Raw genomic sequence first — 22,096 nt, 5'->3', positions numbered from 1 at the left:
ACTTCGGGGACACTCATAACACACACTGAGAATGACGGAGACATTAGATGACCTGCCGCTTGCGCTCATGCTCGGCCCACTGGGCAGTGACAGTGAAGGTGCTGGTGCCTCCAGAGAAGGCCTCTCCACCCGCAATCAGCAGTGCTGAGGTGCTGGTCTCCTGCAGCTGTCTATACAGGTACCAAGCCAAATGGGGGTGCCAGGCCCCCCCGCCACTTGGCAGGTGAAGGCATGGTGTTCATTCTCCTGAAGTGCCCACTCAGCCCAGGCCTGGCCATCGATTTGTGGCACCAACTCCTCACAACCTGGAACACAGCAGGGGATTGTAGGGTAGGGTTGGTAGTGTTCTGTGAGGAAGATGAAGTCCAGTTACAGAGAGGCTGTAGGCAGAGAGACTGGAGTACCTGGGTTCTCTCACCAGGGACTGGCTGGATCTTGGGTAGTCGGGTGAGGGGAACCCAGCTCTGATGACTACGGCCTGAACTGGGTATCCAAGCCAAAAGTGGGAGGGGACAAGGAAGGGAGAGAAGAGGGTTTGACCCCAAAAGTGCTTGGCCAAGAGATGAGCAGGGGCGTAGCTGAGCTCAGAAAGGCTGGCAGGAGCAGCGGTATTGCGTGCAGGAGGGTAGCTTCGCGTGGAGGCGGCGCCATGGTGGCCGCGCCTGGGCTCCACCCTGCCAAAAGAAGGGGGTGGGCCTCGATGTCAGTCAGGGGAGATCAGGAAAGCTTAGCAATTCCTCCGGGAATTAATTCTCCAGAAACAAAAATGCAGGCTGACCCACAAGGGCGAAGGCAAGGACGCGAACATCCAAGCCCCAAACTCCAAAGCCACCCAGCACATACCTGTACCTGAGGGCGCAGAACTGAGTTCTGACTCTAGGAGACAAACAGGCACACTCCCGCAGATACACAGAAACAAGGAGCACCCGCCCTAGGCCCAGACGCACACACAGATACTGGGCTACACGTGACCCTCCCCCAAAGGGACCATCCTTCTCCAGACCCCGTGTCTCTCTTGCCTCATTGGGCGTCCTTTCCCATCCTCTGGTTGCTCAGGCGGATGCAGGCAGAGGAGGAGGTGATCTGGAAGGAAGGAGTCACCAAGCATTCCTGCCCCGCCATCAGGCCGGCTCACCTGGGTCCCAGCCCGGCTCAGCCAGAGCAGCTGCTCAGGTCTGATGAGCACTGCAGAGCGCTGCAGGGGCGGGGCTGCGCCAGGCTGGGGCCGCCAATCAATGCCGGACCACGCCTGCTAGCCCCGCAGCCCGGACCAGGTGGGCCACAGCTCCCTCGCCGCCACCCCATTGCCGTCTGTGACCCGTATGCCTTCCTACACTGGCGGAAAGTCTGGGCGAACCGGCAGCTTTATTGGTTCAGGTCGGCCAGCATGCGGTTGCACAGTGCGGCGTACGGGTTGAGCGTCACCAGCTGGCGCCGCGCGAAAGGGTTTCCCAGCCGCGCTGCCCACTCGAAGTCCCTGCGGGCGTCTTTGTCCCGGCCCTGCAGCCGCGCCATGAGCGAGCTCCAGGTCTTCCAGGGCTCCTGTGGGAGGAACGAACACAGAATCCGGGCTCAGCATTGGGGCCCTGGGGCTCGGCCGTTTACTACCCGCTCGCACTTTATCCTAGAGGTAGGTATTGTTATTCCCATTACTCAGATGAAGACTGGAAGAGTGGGTAAGACATGCCCTGGCTGCATAACCCGTTAGTGGCAGAACTGGGACTATAGTCCAGGTCTCCCCTTGATCCACACCAAAACGTGAAGTTGCTGGGACAATTTTGAATGGTCACCATGTTCATGAATCTGGCCGATTGCTAGCATGTAGCAGGCAATGTATTTCACACGTGCCTTATTAACCATCTACTGTATACCAGGTGACTAAATCTGAATCCCAGAGTCCAAGACAATTATTAACTGACAACCGTTTCTTACAAATAAAGCCCATTTCTCTTTCTTTTCCTTTTGAAGGCTTTTCTTTATATTGTGATTTAAAACAGCTTCTCTCACCTGTTTTCTCCACTGAGTGGGTTTCCTCAATCCTTATTTCCATAATGTTCATTATTTTGTATCAAATTTTCTTTGAAGGAGGTCTTGGAGCCAGAGCTAGTCTGCCCCATTTTTAAATTTTCATTGTCTTCATAAAATACTGGGATTAGGCATCTGAACTCAACCTTAGGCCGACGGCTGGTATCTACTATCGGGTCCACTGAGCTGCATTTCTTCTGGGCTGTTTCGTTTCACTCATGTTTGTTAGGATCCCGGAAGGAGAAACACACAGGCCAAAGGGGTTAAGCAAGGTTTATTGTAGAAGCATAACAGCCGGGCTGAGCTGAGGATGGCATCAGCCCCAAATGCAAGGGGACCTGAAACATATGGGGCTTGTGGTGGGCTTTTTCAGTGGGAGCATGTTGGGCGGGTAAGTTGGTGGGGAAGGGTGAAAAGTCCCTAAGTCCAGTGAAATGGGAGGTGAGCATGTAGCCTTTGCCACCCATGACAAGGTATGGTTCCCACACAAGAGGTAAGGGAAGAGTCTGATTCCCACACTACAGGAGGGTAAGGGATAGGGCCCTACTGGGCCTAACAAAGCTCTCTAAAGAGCCTGTCAGGGTGCTTGGGGAGCTCCAGTCATTCTAGAGCAAGGCTTATCTTCCCTCTTCTATCTCTGTTTGTTTTGCTCCCCAGAACTCAGTAGGGGGTATACTCTCTACTGCACCTGGACCTGGACCTTTCAGAAGCTTTTTGATGACAGCATGTCTCAGTTTCCCTCAAAGGTGCTGGTCTGGGAAATTGAAAGCCCCCTCCAGGCGAATCGCCTCTAATCCCCTCTGGAGTTTTAGTGTGCAGGCTGTTCCCAGAGACCTTTATAACCCTGACCTGGCATTCCTGGTCCCAGGAGCATCTCCACCACCATGAGTCTTAATAGTCTAGTAGTTCCCTACTAGGTTTCTGTGGTTTACATGGCTTATTGATCTGCTCTCTGGTCCCTAGCATGGCCCCCTTTGTCCCATTGTCCCTACTCCAGCTAGAGTGATGGGAATGCAGCAGATTTGATCCACTCACTCCCAGTGAAAACCCTTTAATGCTTCCTGTTTACCTCTAGGCTCTACTCCATCCTCCCTCCACTCCCTGTTCCTGCCAGCCTGGAAATTGGAAGTGCCCTATGCATGCCTTTTGGACCTCTATAGGCTGTGCCTTCTCCACTTCCTCCCCTCCATCCAGCTTACTCCTACTCATCCTTCAAAATTCATTCTTCAGTAGCGGATCCCTCTCAACTTCTTATGGTGATGTAATTATGTGTCTGACCTACCCCTAGCCTGAGCTTGAGAAGCAGTATCATGTGAGGACTAAGAGCATACACTCTGGAGCCCTACCACCTGCTTCAAATCCCAGCTCTGCCACTTCTTAGCTGTATGAGAGTAGCAAACTACTTAACCTCCACACTTCATTTTTTTCATCTGTAAAGGGAGATAACAAAAGTACATACCTTTCAAGGTTGTTGTGAGGATTCAATGAATTACTACATCTTACATGTAAAGTGCTTAGTGCCTGGTCCATAGTAGTTGCTATAAAGTAGTATACCTTTTATCTTTGTGTCCTCAAGCACCTGGCCCACTGCTACAATAGTGGAGACTCTCATTAAATGTTTGTTAGATGAATAAATGGAATGCATGTATTCTGACTTTCACAACAGTCCCAAGATGTTAGCAGGACCCATAATGTATCAAATATAAGTAAGAAGGCAGATTCCAGAGGGGTTTATTGACTCCCCACCCCCATACCTCGGCCCCACAGCCACTGCCTCTCTGGTCCGTGCACTTCAGGGCCCCTTCTGCAGAGATTCCAGGGTATCTCCCCTCACCTGCCACATATCCCCGGAGATGCCAAGGGCTTGATTATTGTAGGCTGAGGCCCTCTCAGGCCACAGGTTGATGGCTTGTCCAAACCTCTCCAAGGCTCTGCTGAGGTCACCAGCCTCTGCTGCTATCACCCCTGCAGCTCCAGGGCCTTGGACTGCTCCATCTGTGCTCAAGGGAAAATTCCACCTGTACTGGGGAGACCCTGAGAGGGGACAAGTATGTGGTTGGGAGCAAAAATCAAAGACCACCTCAGGCTTTGGAAACCTGGCACCTGAGCCAGAACTGACTAGGCTGGGATATGGGTCACAGCAGTTGTCAGATGCAGTATTTGGGGCAGAGGGAGCTGAGGTCACCAAGGCTGAGAGCTAGCAATGCTTGAGTCCCAAAGGGATCTTACTTGGTTCTCCATTGTCAAGTGAATAAAGCTCAAACTTGTTACCCTGTAGCTAAAAGACTTGATCAAGGTCACACAGCCCATGAGTTGCACAGCTTGGATTTGAAACCAAGTCTTTCTGTTCCTTAGCCCATCCTCATTTTGTTCTACTACACTGTCTCCAACACAGAGACCACATGACATTCCCAGGTCATGAAAATCACTTCTTATGTATTGCTCAACTTTTCAGCCTGAAGTCTCAGTAAGGCTTAGGCTTTACTCCTTTAGAAACAGAAGGCACCAAAAACTTCTAACGGGGACATTAGTCTCTATTCCCCCTTAGTGACCGATGGAAAAGCCAAGGAGTGCACTCACTGTGAAGGGATCGGTTCAGTGCTTGGCACGTATGGTATGTAACACTGAATGCTTGCTTAGATTGGAACCATTCCGCTGAGCCATGCCTTGCCCTGTTTCTATCTTCCATTGTCTGTGGGGTGATAAATTCTGGTATGACAAAGATGTGAGAGTTTAATATTGCCCTCCTCCTGCTGAAACACAGTTAAGCTTGGAGCATGGGGAGAATTAAGTGGTGCATTCTGTGAGCTTCCTGGGGTTTTATGTCCATTTCCTTCACCAAGTTAGGGAAATTTTCCATCATTATTTCTTCAAACAGCTGTTCAACATCTTGATTTTCTTCTGTTACGCCAATCACATGAATATTTGGAGCCTTAATAGTGTCTCGTATCCTCCTTAAATTATTTTTATAGTCTTGCCATTCTGATTGAGCGTCTTGATTGGCTTTCCCGTCCTCTAGATAGGGCATTTGATCCTCTTCCTTATTCTCTTTGTTTATTCCTTTGTTTATTCCATTTAAAATTCTTCTCATCTCAGATAATATGTTCTCCATTTCATACTGGTTCCCTTTTATAATTTCCATTTCCATTTTTATCTCTTTGTTAAAGTTCTCTACACTTCTCAAAAGTTCATTGAGCATCTTTATAACTAGTATTTTGAACTCTGCACCTGTTAGATTACTTGTCTCCATTATATCTGGATCTCTGTTCTGTTGTGTCATATGGTTACTGCTTCTTTGTCTTCCCATTGGCCGCCTTTCCATGTCTGTTTCTATGTACTAAGCAAAGCTCCTAAATCTCCCAGTCTTATTAGTGTGGATTTGTGAAGTAGGTGTCCAGTGGCACAGTCCTAAGAGGAGTTCAGCTGTAGGCCAAATTTAGCCCAAGCCTCTACCCCTCTGGGGCCATCTGTTAAGATTTAGCAAGCAGTTCACAGATGCTGTGCTTATAGTTGCCTCATAAGGCCACACCAGAAACTGAGGCCAGCTGCCTCCTCCAGTGTGAGTCTCAGCAAAGAGGACCTGATTCGCTGAGGATACACCTGGCTGTGGCTTGGACGGGGCCTGAGTTGGAGTAGGCAGGGTTTCAGGGAATCCTCTGGGCAGAGCGACCTCTGTTATCCCGTTCGATGATGTCACAGCTATGGCGGCGCTGTGTCTGGCACACTGGTATTGGGAATGCTCAACAGGGAATAATGGATACAGCTGGCACTTCTGTACAGAGCATGTCTAGCCTCGGCCCTCACTTCGACATTGTCTCCCTGTAAGTCCCTGGTGCCCCCTGCGTGCAGCCCATCAGGCACTGGTGCTCAGAGTGAACAGGTCCCTCACCCCGAAAATCCGCTCACAGATGTAGCCCCTTTAAGAGGTGTCTGGCTCTGCCACAGCGTCCGTCTCACTCAGCCGCCGTGGACCAGGCAGCCCCGTGTCCTTGCCCCGTCCTGCCTTCTGCCACTGCAGGGTGCTTTCTTGGATTTCTTGGATTTCATCATAGTCGTATGGCTTATTCATCTAGATCCCAGGCGATTTTTCCTTGCTGCTGCTCTGTGTTTCCTTCACATCTTTGATTTGGTCGCCAGAGGAAGAAACAGAGCCTCTATCATCTATGCCATTTTTTTCTCTCTAGAAACTTCATTTTTTTTTTTACAACTATGTACATATTTTTTACATTTAATCTTTTGTAGAGAGCTTTCAGCCTTATTATTTTTTGAACTATTATTTTCTTTCATCCCTGTCACAGAGAGTTAACACTGATGGACTTTAGACACATATTTTTACTTTTTTTCTTTTTCTCTTTTTCTCTAACCAGAAGCTTGGAAGAACACAAGGAAAAAAAAAAAAAGATCTGTAATACACGATAAAGTTGTCAAGAAATGTCTTATTTCTAGAAAAGAAGCTTGTCTTCTGTTGAGCTTTTGAAACAATTATTCAACTACCTGTATTTACTAAAGAGACAGAATTTCAATAAAGGAAACACCACAAATCAATTTCCTTAGTTGAAAGAACTAGAGTACCTTGAAACAAGATACCAGGAAAGCACGGAACACAATTTTCTCCTCAATGCAAGTGGTAACCCCAACATTCATAACCAAAAATAGAGAAACAAGGAGTACAGGTACTGCCTGGCAACATTCATGGACAGAAAAAAAATCCAAGTGACACCATCTCTGTATATCTCTCTGAGCCTATAAGTGGACTATTTTACCATCCTTTTATGGGTTGGGTTTCTCCTTATTTGGAAGGGTCAGAGGAGTGCCAGACTGACATTTTCCTGCCACCATTAGCAACTGCAACTCAATCCTCATCTACAGTGTTAAGAGACGTAAAAGCCATGGAGTGAACTAGGCTTTGTTACATAGGGCATTTCTATATTATTATATTTCCTATATGTATTCCTATATATATATTCTATTTGAAAAACAAAACAAAACTGTTGCAAATTTTCGGAGTGAAACTTGACTGATATTCATGATTTGGCACAAAACCATCTGCTCAATAACCTTGTGTTGCTTTAAAATGAAGGAAATAAAACGAAATTACACCCAGCCCTTTGCAATGACCTGCTTTTCCTTAAACAAACAAACGAACAAAACTAAACAAACAAAAACCCCCAGAAACAAACAAAAAAACCCTACAAAATTTGAATTGTACTTTTAAAAACTCCAAATCAAACTTAAAAGTTAACAACTGACAAGGTTTTGACCTTTAGTATTTTTATATGTTTGATTGAAAGTCAATCCTTTAGAAAGATACCTTCATCAAAAGATATTTTTGGTTTGTTGTTATATATCTATATTTTAATCAGGGGAGCTGCATGGTGCTTACTGCATTGGCTAGGGAGTTTGATGGAGGCAAGCAGAGTGGTGGACTGGATCCTGGCAAAGGAATCTGGTTGAAAACTGCTAGGGCTGCCCCCTTAATTCTTGTTATTGGGCTAAAAAACAGGAGGGACTAGAAGTGGGTGACGGTAACAGAGGGAGCCAAGGGACAACGTTCCAGCCAAAGCGTCAGCACCATGCAGCTATTCTGGTTGTATAGTTGTCACTGGCCACCAGGAAATGCAGCCACAACAGGTTCTAGCAGTGAAGCTGTAAGGGAGCTGGCTCACTCACTTAGACCTGACCAGGTTTGCAGCTGTTACTCTGTAGGGACTTGGGGTGCCCCTTGGGGCATTCTCGGGAGTGACCCACCACAGTTCCTCAGTCTGTACTTTTGTGTGGAGATTCCTTAGGTCACTTTCAAAACAAACTCAGAAGTGTTTTGGAGGTTGCTATGCAATTCTTTTTGCCTCCTTTCCCTCTTGTAGGGAAACAGCTCATTCCCCAAGTTGCTGGCAGGTATGGTGAATCTTGGTAATGGACTCAAGGCTGAGTTGTAAGGAGTTTCTCATTTCGTTGGTTAGAGTTGGGGAGTGGAAAGGCAAGGCAAAGCATCTGCAACTGGCAAGAGAAGGAAAGATTTGGATTCTTCCCTCCACCTCAGGGTTTGGGATTGGTAGAAAGAGAATGAGGCGGGGGCTCAGTACAAGATGGCCCAGCAGGGCAGTAACTAGGTCTATTTAGCTGAGATTTCTCCACTCCTTTACTGGTTGTTGAGTCTTTCTCAAAGTGAATTCAAGACCCATCAAAGCACTAATCAATTCAGTAACAAACACATTTTAAGGGTTTTTTTGTTTTGTTTTGTTTTTTCCCTTAAAAAAAAAATAGGATTTACGAAGAAAACCTCACACAGTGCAATAATAAAGGAATTCAGATACCAGTGAAACCCATAGGGCCACTGTGTCTTGTTCATGGGCAAAAGTTGGAAGGGGGGTGAGCCTGGGTAGAGTGCTCTTCCCCGGTACCCTGCTGGCACTTCTCCATGATGACAAGGAAGTCTCTGCCATCTGGCCACAATGCTGGGCTCCCTGCATGACAGTGAAAACAGTGACAATGTTCTCGCAAAGCCACCAGACAAAGTTCTTAAGGTCAAGGAAGAAGAGGGAGCCCAGAATGGAAGGCACAGCAGAGTCATGAGTCCTGGGGCAGAAAGCACTGGGCTGAGTCAGATTGCCTTGCTAGACTTCCATAGGAACAAGCTTCTTGTGGTGGAAAAAGAAAAAGGGTGCCCCGCCCTTGCTGGACTACACTGCTGTGAAACTTTGTGGCTGCCAGACACAGAGAAACATCTGTTTTGTGAGTGGTCACACTGTTCTTCAGTTTCAATGGGCTGCCCCAAAAGAGGGCACAAAGGGAATGTGTGGTTTTTGCTGGTATGGGGACTTGGTGGGCAGAGGGAAAGGGAGCAGGGTGACCTATGATGCAGATGGTGATGGAAAATGTCAGGTTGCCACTCAGCTTGGTTGCTAACTCTGAAGTAGAAAAGATGAGGGGAAAATAGATTACCACCTATCTCTATTGAGCTAGTGCTCGAAAGTAGAGGCAGTGCAGGGAAGACGAGAAACTGCCGTTGAGATACAACTGTAGCCTCTTGAGGAGCTTCGATATGGGAAGAAAGGGAGTGACCCGATGGAGTTGGGTGACCTTCCTTTACCATTTATTGCCAAAGAGCAAACCCAGAAAACATTAATGTCTACAGGGCACAAAATAAGCTACACATTAAACAAAAAACACACTTCCTGTGGGGAGCTGGGCAGGAAAATACAGACTGTGTGTGTACAGCTGAATATTTTCTCTAATTTTATCCTATGAAAATAAAATTATATATATATATATATATATATATATATATATATATATATAGCCAATCTTCTTTTAAATTAGGATAATACTGTGATTTAAAAAGTAGCCTTGTTGTTAGTGCTTCTCCCTATGAAGTGCTTCTCATAGAAAAATATACAAAATATATTTACATTTATAAAATGTTAATTAGTAGGCTATAAAGAAAACAGAGCAAAATCTAGTGACCTAATTTAACAGGTTCAGGACATTGTCTTGGGGGAAGGAAGCAAAGAAACATTTGATGCTGTTATGACCACTACTGACCACAGGACAGTAGTGTCATTTAATTTACTTTATCCATGGATTTTGCGTAGGTGGCAGAGTACCCTTAATACAAGGTGGTCTGTTACCTAAGTTTGGGGCCTTGATATCTGATTAGTGTTTTGCCTTCAACTGGGCACTCACCATTTAAAAATTAAGTCTTATGTCTTGTGTCTTAACAACGGGAAAATAAAGTTACTATGTCCTAGGCATGTGGCCAGGGGTCATCCTGGTTGTGATACTCTGGTTGTTGCATGACTCAAATTATATTTAAATATCTTCCTCTTCTAAAAAAAAAATGCTACATATGTTTCTTTAAAATGCTCAGTGGAGCCTTATGAAAACTTCTCCAAATTCTGTCCAGTTATGGCCAATGGCCCCTGGCTACTTCCCCACTGAGAATGCTAACATGCTCAGGGAATATCTGTGTAGACACATACTTATGCCCAATGGGGAGTGTCCTTGAGCAGGAAGCTGCTTTCTGCTACCACCCAGAAAGGATGGAAAAGCAGTGGGATGAAGAACAGGAAATTAAGAAAGTGGAGTGAAGAGAAGGAAGGAAAGGGAAGCCATTCCTATTATCAAGAAAGGTAATTGGCTGAGATAAAGCTCATAAGTGGGGGATAATACTCCCACTTAAAGGCCACAGGCTCAATATTGGATAATTAATTAGCATAACCCCAAGATAGCTCTTTGACACCAAAGATGCTAAGAATCCTGTCTCTCAACCAGAAGTGAACACTCAAGTGAGAGAATAGTAGGGAAAGCCACCAGACCTTCTCTGTTGGTTTGTTCAACAGATGGCTACAGCCTGGGCCTGGATGACAAGCTGTCAGGTATCCAACCAACCCTATTTTGGGGGCTTTGCCTGACCCCTTGCTTATAGTGCCTGGAAATGGCCAAGGCGATAATGGCAACTTCTCTCTGAAGAGATGCTCAGGCCCAATCTCCCAACATAACTAACCCTCAATAGGCTTCTTCTAGGCAAGTCTGCTAGGGACCCCGTTTCCCACTTTTTAATGGCATATAATCAGAGGGGCCCCAGGAGAAAGCCAGTCACAGATCTTTTCTTTGAGACCTCATCTCTCTCTCCAGCATTATGACCACATGTATAATGTGAATATGGGACATGAGGGATCTCAGCCTTCATGGAGGCCCTGCAACCATGCCCACTCAATCCTAGAACTCCTAGCTACTGGCAAAGGCCTTCAGCATTGCTTTGAATGGCCCTGGGTCCTGGTACTCCAACACGGGGAGAGAAGAGCAGCTTTAGTTTAGGAACTTCTGGCATTTATTGGCACCACAGCTGCGGGGTAGCTTGTTGCTGGCATCTTCAACGAAGAACTTATAGTCATAAGTGAATTCCTCTCCTTGGTAGATCTTGCACATGACAAAGATAACAATGTGCTTCTGTTCATCAATATTGATGATTCCAGGATTTAGGCTCACATGAGTGATTGATGAAGCATGCCGCATTTCCATGTGTGGCGGTATCCATTACCTCTGAGTCATCAATGCAAAACATGTAGCAACCTTTGTCCTATATGTGAAGGAGAATGGAGAAGAACTTGTTATTGATTACAGCTGAGGTTTGAGAACATTTCTCAATCATTTTCTAATGTGACTTATAACCACTGATTAACAAAGTTTCTTTTGGTACAATTTCCAGATTTCTTCCATATCTTAAAATACTTCCATGATGAATTCCTAGATTATAGGCATTAGACTACTGGTTTGTTTGTTTGTTTGTTTGTTTTTAATGTCTCTGCAGGAAAGAGAAACCTAAAAATTGTGTTGCGATATGCTTTTGATTCTAGGATATAATCAGGAAAATAAAACCTTCAAAGAATATCTTTTTGTACTAATCCTTAGAGTGGATTATGAAGTTTTACTGGGCCTACTATGAATTTCAGAGATGTTAAAAGGTTAAAAAAAAAAAACACTATCATCTAATTAATAAAATGCACAATTTATTTTTTGATCCAGGGATTATATTTACAGTTGATGACCACTTTCTACAATAAGACAAAAGAACTGGGAGAGAGAAATTATGAGATTCACTTTGCTGTCATAATACTTTTCTCACTTGTTTGTTGTATGAAACAGATAACATTGCCAGCACACTCAATTACCATCACCCCTACATCAATGTTTCTCTTATAAAAAAGTCCTCGACCATGGGTGGGAGACCTAGGACATAAAGATAGACAAGAGATCAATCACAAATTTTGCAATAAGGGTAATTATGTGAATACATGAATAAATGATTAAAATCTCCTGGTCTGTTCGTTCTCCAACAAGGATAGGCACTTGAAGGAAGAACAAAATAATAATCTGGACCCACCTAATTTGAGTACATTAATTGTTCTAAAAAATGGACAAGGTTTAAAAATTCCTCCATTCTGTAGTCCACCAGAAGTAGCAATATTGTAATGTCCATTATATTAAATTCCTTGTTCAATACAAGAGCTGCAGGATCCCAGGGCATCAGCATTAATTAATAATACCTATAAAACCTCATTTACTAAATGAGTGAGGCCACTCCAGTATTTGGTCCACTTTGATATTGGAAAACTTCATTACCTGTCTGTAATTCTCTAATTTTACCCAGACCTGTAGACACCAACTGCCTCCCTGGAAGTCTTTTTTAAGTGCCGGAAACACATGGGCATTGGCAGATTTATACTAGTTGCCCTCCTAAAGAGAAAACAAGCACATTATTAATTTTCCTTCAGGAAATAATTGGTTTTTGAGTCTTGGATCAAAGGTTCCTGGAAAAATGACTACACTATTCTCTTTGTTCAATGCCAAGCATAATAAGTACATTATAAAATTAGGCCAATTTTAATATGTATAGCACTTTTTGACCATGATGATGATGGTAGTACAGCCAAATTTGAATAGAATATTCTATAGTCAAAGAAAAGAAGGTATACATCTAATAGTTATTTGAATTTCTCCTCCATATCACATGTTCTTCTCTTTTTGCCAGCCAGCTACTGCTGTTTCAACACGAACTGTATTTCAGTCTTCTTAAATGTTACCCAGGAAATTCTGATCCCAGCAAAATTTCACAGCGCCCTGAAGAGCTGGAGTAGAGGAAAGCTGAGTATTTCTCATGTCTCTCTCCACTCAAGACTCACCGAGCTGACTTCAGCTATACCTCCTCCTCGCCCTCATCGGTGTTAGGATCACCTACGCAATTCCATCGGGATGGTATTCAGGAGGCTGCTGATGTTTAGAAGCCAGGAAGTTAAATATGTAAAATGCTGACTTCCTGAAGCCAAAAGATTGCAAGATATTTAGAGAAATGCTTTAATAAATGCAGCGAAGGGCAGCATTAATGCTGGAAATCTCAAAAGGTCGTACGAGAAAATATATCATTAGATAATAAGTCAGGACCCAAAACTGCTTACAGAAAATGATGGCACTTGCCTCTGGTGGACTTCGGCCCTGGTTGAGCCATGAGTGTTCAGGAGTCTTTCCTTGGTCTCCTCTGGTTTGTGGAAACGGAATTTGTAATTCCTGCAGTGCTTGGCACCTGATAGCTGCTCAGTCAGAAACGCAGCTGCATCGTGGAGAATCCTCAGCATCCTCAAACCACTAACACCTGTACGATCAAAAACATTAGGGTTGTGAGGAATGAGGCCAATAGGGAACTGCACAGCACTCAAGAAATGCCTGTGCCAGAGAATCACTCTGCCAGAGGCTGCTCAAGAGTGACTTATATTAAAGACTAGCCAGAAATTAGCATTAGATAGCCATTAAAATAATGCAGATACAGATATATCAATATGGAAAACATTCATGACAGATTAAGTGAGAAAGGCAAGCCACCAAACTGGATGATATTCTATGTTCTGTATGTAAACAGAAATGCTCGATGCATTATTTCACTTCATGGTCCTAATGACTACTGAGGCAGGAGTCGCTAGGTTCATTTTAAGGTAAGTAAACCCAGGTTCAGAGAATTTAAATACCACAGGTAAAGTCACGTAGCCAGTGTGACAAGATTGAATCTTGTATAATTCCAAACATGATCCCATTTTTGTTTATAGGTAATCGAGTAACTGGGTTCTGTAAGCTCATATTCACGCAAGTGGCTCACTAAGGTTGAAAAGGATTGTTAATAAACCTCTAACACAGAACTCTGTGTTGTTATAGTGACTCTAAGGAATAATACCCTCAATAGCTGCTCTATTTTACTCCCCAGTCTCATGCCCTTGATGAGCACTTCTTATTTCTTTTTACTTTACAAAAAGATTTATATTAGTCTGCTGGCACAGACAATGGAAGGCTTTTTAAGAGGACTGGCTTCTTTCATTAATGGAATGGGGCACAGTAACACTGCCACACTCTTTTTGAAACTTAACAAATAATTAATGCTCTTTATAATTAATTTTATTAAGTGAATAGTATCATTTAATTTACAGATATTATTTTTGTATTATTAAGAGATACCAAAACAATAATGGTGTTCATTGTGGAAAAAATATGTACGTCATAAACATAATTGTGTTAGGATCACCTACGCAATTCCAACGGACATTCAGTCTAAGTTATGAAGCATGTTAAAGATGTAACCTAAGTGTAATTTGGGGACCACATGCTATTCTGAAAGGATATCCATGTTAAAATGTAATCGATAGTAATTCTGGGAGGTGGAATCCATCTATCTTTAATTTGTTATTATAATTATTTGCTTTTCCATATTTAAAATTCTCCTCTGCTTAGGTAATTTTTTAGAAGAGGAGAAAGTTATTATTAGATGTAAAATTTCTATTTCACTTAGAGAATTTCAAAGGGAGATAATTTCGTTTCAATGGCAGGTAAAAAAGTTGTCTCCAGATAATCAACATTCTTTTGAACAGAACTGCTGTTCCTATGAACTCAGCTTAAGTATGTACACAAGTCTATGATATGAGTTTAAATCAAAAGACAATGGGAAACATTTTTTTCTATATAGCTCTGATTTTCCCCAAGAATTTTTTTTTCCCTTATGAGTTTTAGATTTCTGTGGATTCCTACATAGAAAAAAAATTGTAAAACATAAGTATATTTCACAAAAAGTTCATTTTAATACTTGAGATATGTGTTCAACTATAAATTCACAGAGGGCTTACAATGAGATTAGGCAATGTATCAATAATGGGAAAACAAAGATGAATCATGCATATTCTCAAAGAGCTGTTGGCAGAAGGAGGCAGATATGTACACAAATACAATGTGAAAGTATCCTGGTTCATAAAGTACTATAGAAACTTTTATGAGGCGACAATCTATTCTATTGTAGGAGACTTATTAATTCAACACGTATTTACTGAGGACATACTACATCCCACATCTTCTTTCTATCTCTCCACTGTGCCAGACAGAACCTTGGGAATACAGAGGTGAACAAGGCAGGCAAGGTACTTGTATTTATAGAGCTTTTATTTCATGGAAGAGACACATAATAAACACACAAAGGTGTTCCCACTTCAGGGCTTTTCTGCCTGCTGTTTCTTCTGCGGTGAGGACTTTAACTGTTGCGCAACTGGCTTCTCATTATCTGAGGTTTCTGTTTTAATGTCACCTCGTCAAGAGATTCCTTTCCTGACCTCTCTATCTAGAAGAGGCTCCCTACCCACCTTTGTTTCATGTTCTATTTTATTACCCCACCATTTTATCTTTTTTAGAGTTCTTATATCCGCCAATAGAATATAAGGTCATGAGGGCAAGGACAAGATGACAGCACTGGAGATGGAGAATCATAGAGAAATTTTGGACTGGGTAACACAGCGGTCATTGTGGTTAACCCTCGGCAGCCATCCCAGCCCAGATGATTAGTCTATGCCAACTGTGGGAATCCCAGTTCCCTTGGTGGTGACTAGCTTAGGAATGGGTGTGGTATCAAGTTCTGGGCTGTGAGATGTGAGACATCCACTTCTTGCTAACAAAAATTCCCTCCTCTGAACACTGCCATGACCAACTGTGATCCTGGGAACTGCTGCAGTCATTCACTAACAGCCTGAGGATGAAGCTTTACCATGGACAGCAAAGTGGAAAGAAAGAAAGAATCTAGGTTTTTATGACATTGAAAACTCCCATATCGATCAATTCTGATGCTTGTCCTACCTCTGGACTTTCTGTTATATAAGATGATAAATCATCTTCCTGTCTAAATCAGGCAAGAGTTGTGGTTTCTATAACTTGAGGCCCAAAGAATCCTAAGTGATAAGGCAATAGGTACAGGGAAGAATGGCCTAAAAAGGCTAAAGAAAGGAGGTGAATTTTAGCAACGTCTTGAAGGACCGACAGAAGTTTGTCAAGCAAACAAGAGGATTTTAGGTACAGGAGAGAGAAGATGGAGAGAAGTAGAGGGAACTGCATGAACAATGGTATGCTAAGGTGAAAACACACGCGATCTAAGTAACAAGAATCACTTGAGGTACATGTTAAAAATTCAGCTTTCTCACCTCCAAGCCCAGACATGTGTTCCTATCTACAGACCACACTTTAAGACACACTGATGGATCTGTAACAATAAATAGTGTAGTGTTACTACAGAATGAGGACTCTCATGGGGTGAGGAGAGTGGTGAGACCTGAGGCTGAACAGACGAAGTAGGGTGAATAGGACCTTGTCGTGTAAAGTATCCATAGACCAGAAACCTCAGGAGAGTATTGCTGAGTCTGTGTCTACTCAGCAATTATATCTTAAGAGTTTATTTAACATGGTGCCAGGCATATTACAGGTATTCCATAAATATTTACTAATAATAAATATTTGAGGATTGAAATTTTATACCACAGTAGTAGGCAACAATGAGAAGCTTTTGAGGTACTTTTGGTGACACTGATGATTCATTATAAGGAGGAGAGATGAGGGATTCAGGGACCAGTTATAAGCCTCTTTAATAATATAGGTTAGAGAATAACAAAGGTTATGCTTGAGGAAGAAAAGAGAAGAAAGGAATGTGACTTTTGGGGGATAGAATCAATCATAATGACCACTGGGATGTGAATGATGAGGGAAAAGAAGTTTGTCAAGATTTACTGGGTTTTTCTGACCTAAGCTATAGGAGATGGCAGGAAGAATGGGTTGAATCATTGATGTGTAATGTGAGTGCATGGGGATAGCTGAATAAGCCTACAGAGTGGAAGTGTGAGAGGGGCAGAGGCTGAGAACCCAGGAGAATCCTACCTTTAAAAAAAAAACCTTATTTGCTAACTGTTCTCTTAAAAACTGAATATATTTAAATTAACTACGTTTTTAAAAAGTTTAAAAAAATATTAGAGGGATAGTTTTATAAACCTAGGAAAGGTATAACCAATGTACAGTATACTTGAAACTAATAAAATAAAATTTAAAAGATTAACACTCATAGAAATAAAGTGAAATACTACAGAGAAGTAAAGTAAAGGTTGCCATTCTAATTTCTCAGGTCTTACTCTTCAGAGGCTACTCTCTCTCTCTCTCTTTCTCACACACACACACACACACACACACACGCACACACACGTATCTAAAAGGAATCATGATCTTACTGGATATATACTGTTATAACTTGCATTTTCAATTAATTTGCTTTAGATCTCTCTCTAAATTTTCTCAATAAAGAGTATTTGCGTTGCTTCCAGTTTTCTGCTACCACATGTTGGAATGAAAATCCAAATACATTTCTGTGACTTGGTTGAGACCACCTACCTATAGGATAATTTTTTAGATTGGAATTGCTAGATGGAAGAGCATGTAACTTGAAAATTTTGATAGCTATTGCTCCTCCAAATAGTTGTATTAATGATGTAAGAGAGAGCCTATCTCCTCCATCTTTATCTATATTATCTCCAAATTCTAAATCTTTGTTAATGAAGGTGAAAATAATTAATCATGTTTTAATATGCATTCTTAAATTTATGAGTGAGATTGAGTATCTTTTCATTGTTATTGGCCATTTGTATTTTATGGGAGATAAAATGCGTATTGTTCCCTTTGCTCTTTTTTTCACTAAAAAATTCTGAAAAATTTAGAATATAGAACAGTACACAGGCTCTTATAATAGCTATACATGTACCTGCCACTTAAACAAATGTTAATATTTTCTAACACATGCCTAAAATGTTTTCCCTCCATTTCTTCTTCAAACAAAAACAAAATCATTATAGATAAAGTTAAATGCCTCTAAGTACTCATTCACTTCTCTTCCCAGGGCCAATCTGAAAGGAAGTTAGAGAGGTATGGAAAGATAGATATGGAAAAAAAACAGAGTCAACAGAAGGTTTCTACCTTAGATTAGTTTAAATCTTTAACATTCACTTGAAACAATTGTACTAATGATGTTTTTATACTGCCTAAATTTAATGTGAAGTCGGATAGCAATGAGAAACTTTCAATTTTAAAAAGAAGGAAGGTACAACAGAACCACAATGAGATATCACTTCATAATCAGCAAGATGTCTGTAATAAAAAGATAGTAACAAGTGTTGGCAAGAATGTGAATTTTGGAACCATTATATGTTATTGGTGGAAATGTAAAATTTTAAATGGTACAGCCACTTTGGAAAAACTACTTGGCAGTTCCTCAAAAAGTTAAACATAGAGTTACCATATAACCAGTAATTCCACTCCTATGTATACACCCAAGAGAAATAAAAACATGTCTACACAAAAACCTGTACAAGAATATTCATGGCAAAATTATTGATCATAGTCAGAAGGTGGAATAAACTCAAATGTCCATCAGTTGATGAATGAATATGATGAATGGTATATCACATAACGGATACTATTTGGCAATATAAAGGAACAAAATACTAATAAAAGCCATACATGAAAAACCCTCAGAAAATAACATACTTAATGGTGAAAGGATGAAAACTTTTCTTCTAAGATCATGAACAAGGCAAAGATGCCTGCTTTCACTACTTCTATTCGACATAGTACTGGAAGTTCTAGCGAGGGCAATTAGGTAAGAAAAATAAAAAGCACCCAAATTGGAATGGAAGAAGCAAGATTATCTGTATGTTGATAACATGTTATATGTAGAAAACCCTAAAGTGTCCACAAAATAACTATTAGAACAAACATACAAACAAATAAATTCAGCAAAGTAGCAGGATATAAGGTCAACACACAAAAATTGGTTGCATTTCTATAAACAAATAATGAACAACCTAAAAAGGAAAATTTCAAAAACAATTTCATTTATAATAGCATCACAAAGAGAAAAATACTTAAAATTAACTTAATCAAGGAGATGAAAGACTTTTACAATGAAAACTATGAAACATTGCTGAAAGAAATTTTAAAAAGGCATACTAAATGGAAACACATCCCAGGTTCATGGACTGGAAGACTAAATATTGTTAAAATGTCAATACTACTCCGATACTACCCTACAGATTCAATGCAATCCCTACCAAAACCCCGATGACTTTTTTTTTGCTGAAATAGAAGAACTCATCCTAAAATGCATATGGAATCTTATGAGACACCAAATAGCCAAAACAATTAAAAAAAAAAACAAAAAACAAAAACGGGAGGACTCATACTTCTTGATTTCAAAACTGACAACAAAGTAATCAAAACATTGTGGTACTGGCATAAAGACAGACATGTAGACCAAAGGAATAAAATAAAAAGCCCAGTTATACACCCTCATATATTTGGTCAAATTATTTTGCCAAGGATGCCAAGACCATTCAGTGGGGGAACAGACAGCCTTTCAACAAGTGGTGCTGAGAAATCTAAATATCCCCATGCAAAAGAATGAAGTTTGACCCTTACCTAACATATATATAAAAATTAACTCAGAAAAGACCTAAATGTAAGACCCAAACTATAAAGCTCTTAGAAGAAAATATTGGACAAAATCTTCACAACACTGGATTTGGCAATGATTTCTTGGATATGACACCAAAGGCATGGGTAACAAAAAACAGACAAACTGGACTTCACAACGATTAAAACATTTTGTGCATCAAAAGACACTACCAAAAAAAAAAATGCTAGTATTTAATAATTTCTCTCACTTCTGTCTCAAATCTCTTCAGTCAAGATAATGGCCTTAATTTGACACATTAGGTATATTAGGATATATAAATCAATGAACATTTATTTATACGTATATAAATAAATAGTTATACATAAATAAATAGCTGCTGATAATGTCATGTTCGTTATTTTAATTCATCCTCACGATAAATTTTGAAGGTTGCATTAATATTCTCACTTTATACATAAGGAAATTGAGACTCAGAGACATTAATTAGCCTGCATCCAATGTAATACTGAGTAACAGTGCGGGAATAAAGCTTGAAGTCAGTTATCACTGCCTCCAGAGCTCATGGTTTCTTACCACCATTCCGCATGGCAGTAAACAACATAGATAAACCACAGAAATCTTTGTTCCATTGACAGAAAGGGGTAGGCTATTCAATTTAAGGCTGAGAACACTGAGTCAAAATGCTGGTTTCCTCCAAGAGTAGAATTTTACACGTTATCAGTAATCGGTTCAGAGTGACTCCTGGGAGAAACTGTGTACAGATTTAACTATAGTTTACCCAATGACCACCACAGTTGGATGGAACAGGACCTATGAACCATATTTTCTTGCTCCCCAAATATCTCCCTCACCAATCTACAAAAAAGAAAGAAAGAAAGAAAAGAAGGGAGGGAGGGAAGGAGGAAGGAAGGAAGAAAGAAAGAAAGGACACTATCCGCAGAGTAAAAAGGCAGCTCACAGAATGGAAGAAAATAAAATATTTGCAGATCATATACCTGATAAGGGATTAATATCCAGAAGATATAGAGAACTTCTAAAACTCAACAACAACAAAAAACAAACGACTTGATTAAAAAATAAGCAAAGCACTTGAATAAATATTTTTTCCTAAGAAGATATTCGAATGACCAATAAGCACATGAAAAGATGCTCAACATCACTAATCATTTAGGATGTAAATAGAAAACTATAAGATACCACCTTATACCCATTAGGATGGCTACTAACAAAAACAAACAAACAAAAACACCAGAAAACAACAAGTATTGGTGAGAATATGGAGAAATTGAAAACCTTGTGCACTGAGTACATTATTATGGTTGACAGGTGGGAGAGGGTTAGAGGGATGAGTGAAAAAGAGGAAAAGATTAGAAGTTCAGATTGGTAGTTACAAAACAGTCATAAGGGATCTTAAGTACTGTCTAAGAAATGCAGCTAATATTGTCATAACTACATATGGTGTCAGATGGGTACTAAAATTATCGGGGCGATCACTTCATAAGTTATGTAAATGTCTAATCGCTATGTTGTACACCTGAAACTAATATAATAATGTATGCCAACTGTAATTCAAAAATAAATATATATATATATATATATTAAAGAAAAACACAGATGACTCTCAAAAACATGCTGAGCAAAAGAAACAAAAGCTCACAGTTTTGGTGAGGTGTAAGGGATCAGACACTCTTATCTAGTGATTAGTAAGAGGCATGAAAGAACCTTTGGGAGACAAGAATATTCTGTTTCTTGAACTTAGTGGAGGTCACAGGGGGACCTCTGTAAAAATCCCTTGAGGTACGCACTTACGATTGATACATTTTACTCTTTGTAAATTATACTGTGGCAGCCTGACCTTGCCTGACAATTTCCTGCTTGAATGAATCAGTTCCTGACTGCCCTCTCCCCACTGCCCGCTTCCAAGGACTCTCCTGCTAACATCAGTTTTCTCATAGCTTGCCAACCAATCAGTGTTCTTCCTTATATCTGTAGCTGTGTAGAAATAACAAGACTGTATAAAACTGCCTGTTATGTTACAATCAGGGCTCAGCCTTTCGATAAGAATCTGCTGAGTTGGTGCGGGCATCAATAAATGCAGCTTCCTGCTTATAGCCTCGGTGTCCTGTCTCTCTGTTCGAGAATCCCGCAACAATACAACTAAAATATAAAATCAAAAAGAGTAAAATATAAAAATAAAACCACAAGTTTTTCCCACTTTCTCCCTATTTACTGTTCCGCATCTACACTTTTCTCTCCTCTCTGCCCACTTCTATTTCTGGTTCATGCTTCTTGCATGTGAGTTTCTAGAATAGAGTCTTATACTGAAACACTATAAATTTACAACTGTAAGCGTAGTCAGGTGACAGACATATTTAAGGTAGAATAGAGGAGGGAATAAGGGAATTGACCTTTCAACTAAAGCACAACAAAGCCACACACAAGGACTTCTGTCAATACTGACACATGGCTCCTTGTCCAAGGACACTTAAGGAAGGCACATTTCTGATGGCCCTGATCTTGGCTCCCATCGCGACATGTCTTCCTTACAATGGCTGTGGCCCTTTTGACAGTGTTCCTACTTAGGACTCTCAGGAATTACAGTGACTTTTTGGTGTAAGACCTCAGAAAATACATTTCTATGCTAGAAAGACTTGTCAACTCTTCAAGAGGTATTCCACGCTCTGGCCTCTGGCCCTTTAAGGCATCTCTGGTCACAGGCCTACTACTTAGAAGTCTAACCGACTAGGCCTGGTACTCATGGAAACA

At 41.2% G+C, this 22,096-nt stretch overlaps 1 protein-coding gene and 1 long non-coding RNA gene across 7 annotated transcripts; one reads left to right on the top strand and one right to left on the bottom strand.

The window, feature by feature from the left end:
• Positions 1-1,019: 1,019 nt before the first annotated feature.
• On the bottom strand, positions 1,020-2,683 carry LOC120611030 (uncharacterized). The gene is made up of 2 exons (XR_005655062.1): positions 1,654-2,683; positions 1,020-1,542 (listed from the first exon to the last, which is right to left on the bottom strand). It is a non-coding gene; the product is annotated as an uncharacterized LOC120611030 (long non-coding RNA).
• LOC120611028 (uncharacterized) lies at positions 1,043-13,712 on the top strand. 6 transcript variants are annotated; one of them, XM_039873338.1, is made up of 3 exons: positions 1,043-1,630; positions 2,683-2,771; positions 6,393-7,128. In XM_039873338.1, exons 1-3 carry the CDS (start codon positions 1,061-1,063, stop codon positions 6,442-6,444), a joined length of 711 nt encoding a protein of 236 aa, XP_039729272.1. In that variant the 5' UTR covers positions 1,043-1,060; the 3' UTR covers positions 6,445-7,128. The 6 variants fall into 6 exon arrangements, with proteins under 6 accessions (XP_039729272.1, XP_039729270.1, XP_039729273.1 ...); XM_039873336.1 differs by lacking the exon at positions 6,393-7,128 and adding an exon at positions 3,101-3,231; XM_039873339.1 differs by lacking the exons at positions 2,683-2,771; positions 6,393-7,128 and adding an exon at positions 12,557-13,712.
• The last annotated feature ends 8,384 nt before the right edge of the window (positions 13,713-22,096 follow it).

The sequence above is a fragment of the Pteropus medius genome, unplaced genomic scaffold (assembly GCF_902729225.1).
Source record: "Pteropus medius unplaced genomic scaffold, Ma_sr-lr_union100, whole genome shotgun sequence".
In the NCBI taxonomy this organism is placed as follows: domain Eukaryota; kingdom Metazoa; phylum Chordata; class Mammalia; order Chiroptera; family Pteropodidae; genus Pteropus; species Pteropus medius.
Note: the sequence above shows the minus strand (reverse complement) of the source record. Positions and strands in the feature narration are given on the sequence as shown.

Bases quoted from the DNA above. Each gene is read 5' to 3' on its own strand.
- LOC120611028 (XM_039873334.1), top strand. From the start codon at position 1,061: ATGCAGGCAGAGGAGGAGGTGATCTGGAAGGAAGGAGTCACCAAGCAT. The intron at 1,631-2,682 runs GTAGGTATTGTT...TTTGCTCCCCAG, and splicing joins GCTCGCACTTTATCCTAGAG to AACTCAGTAGGGGGTATACT.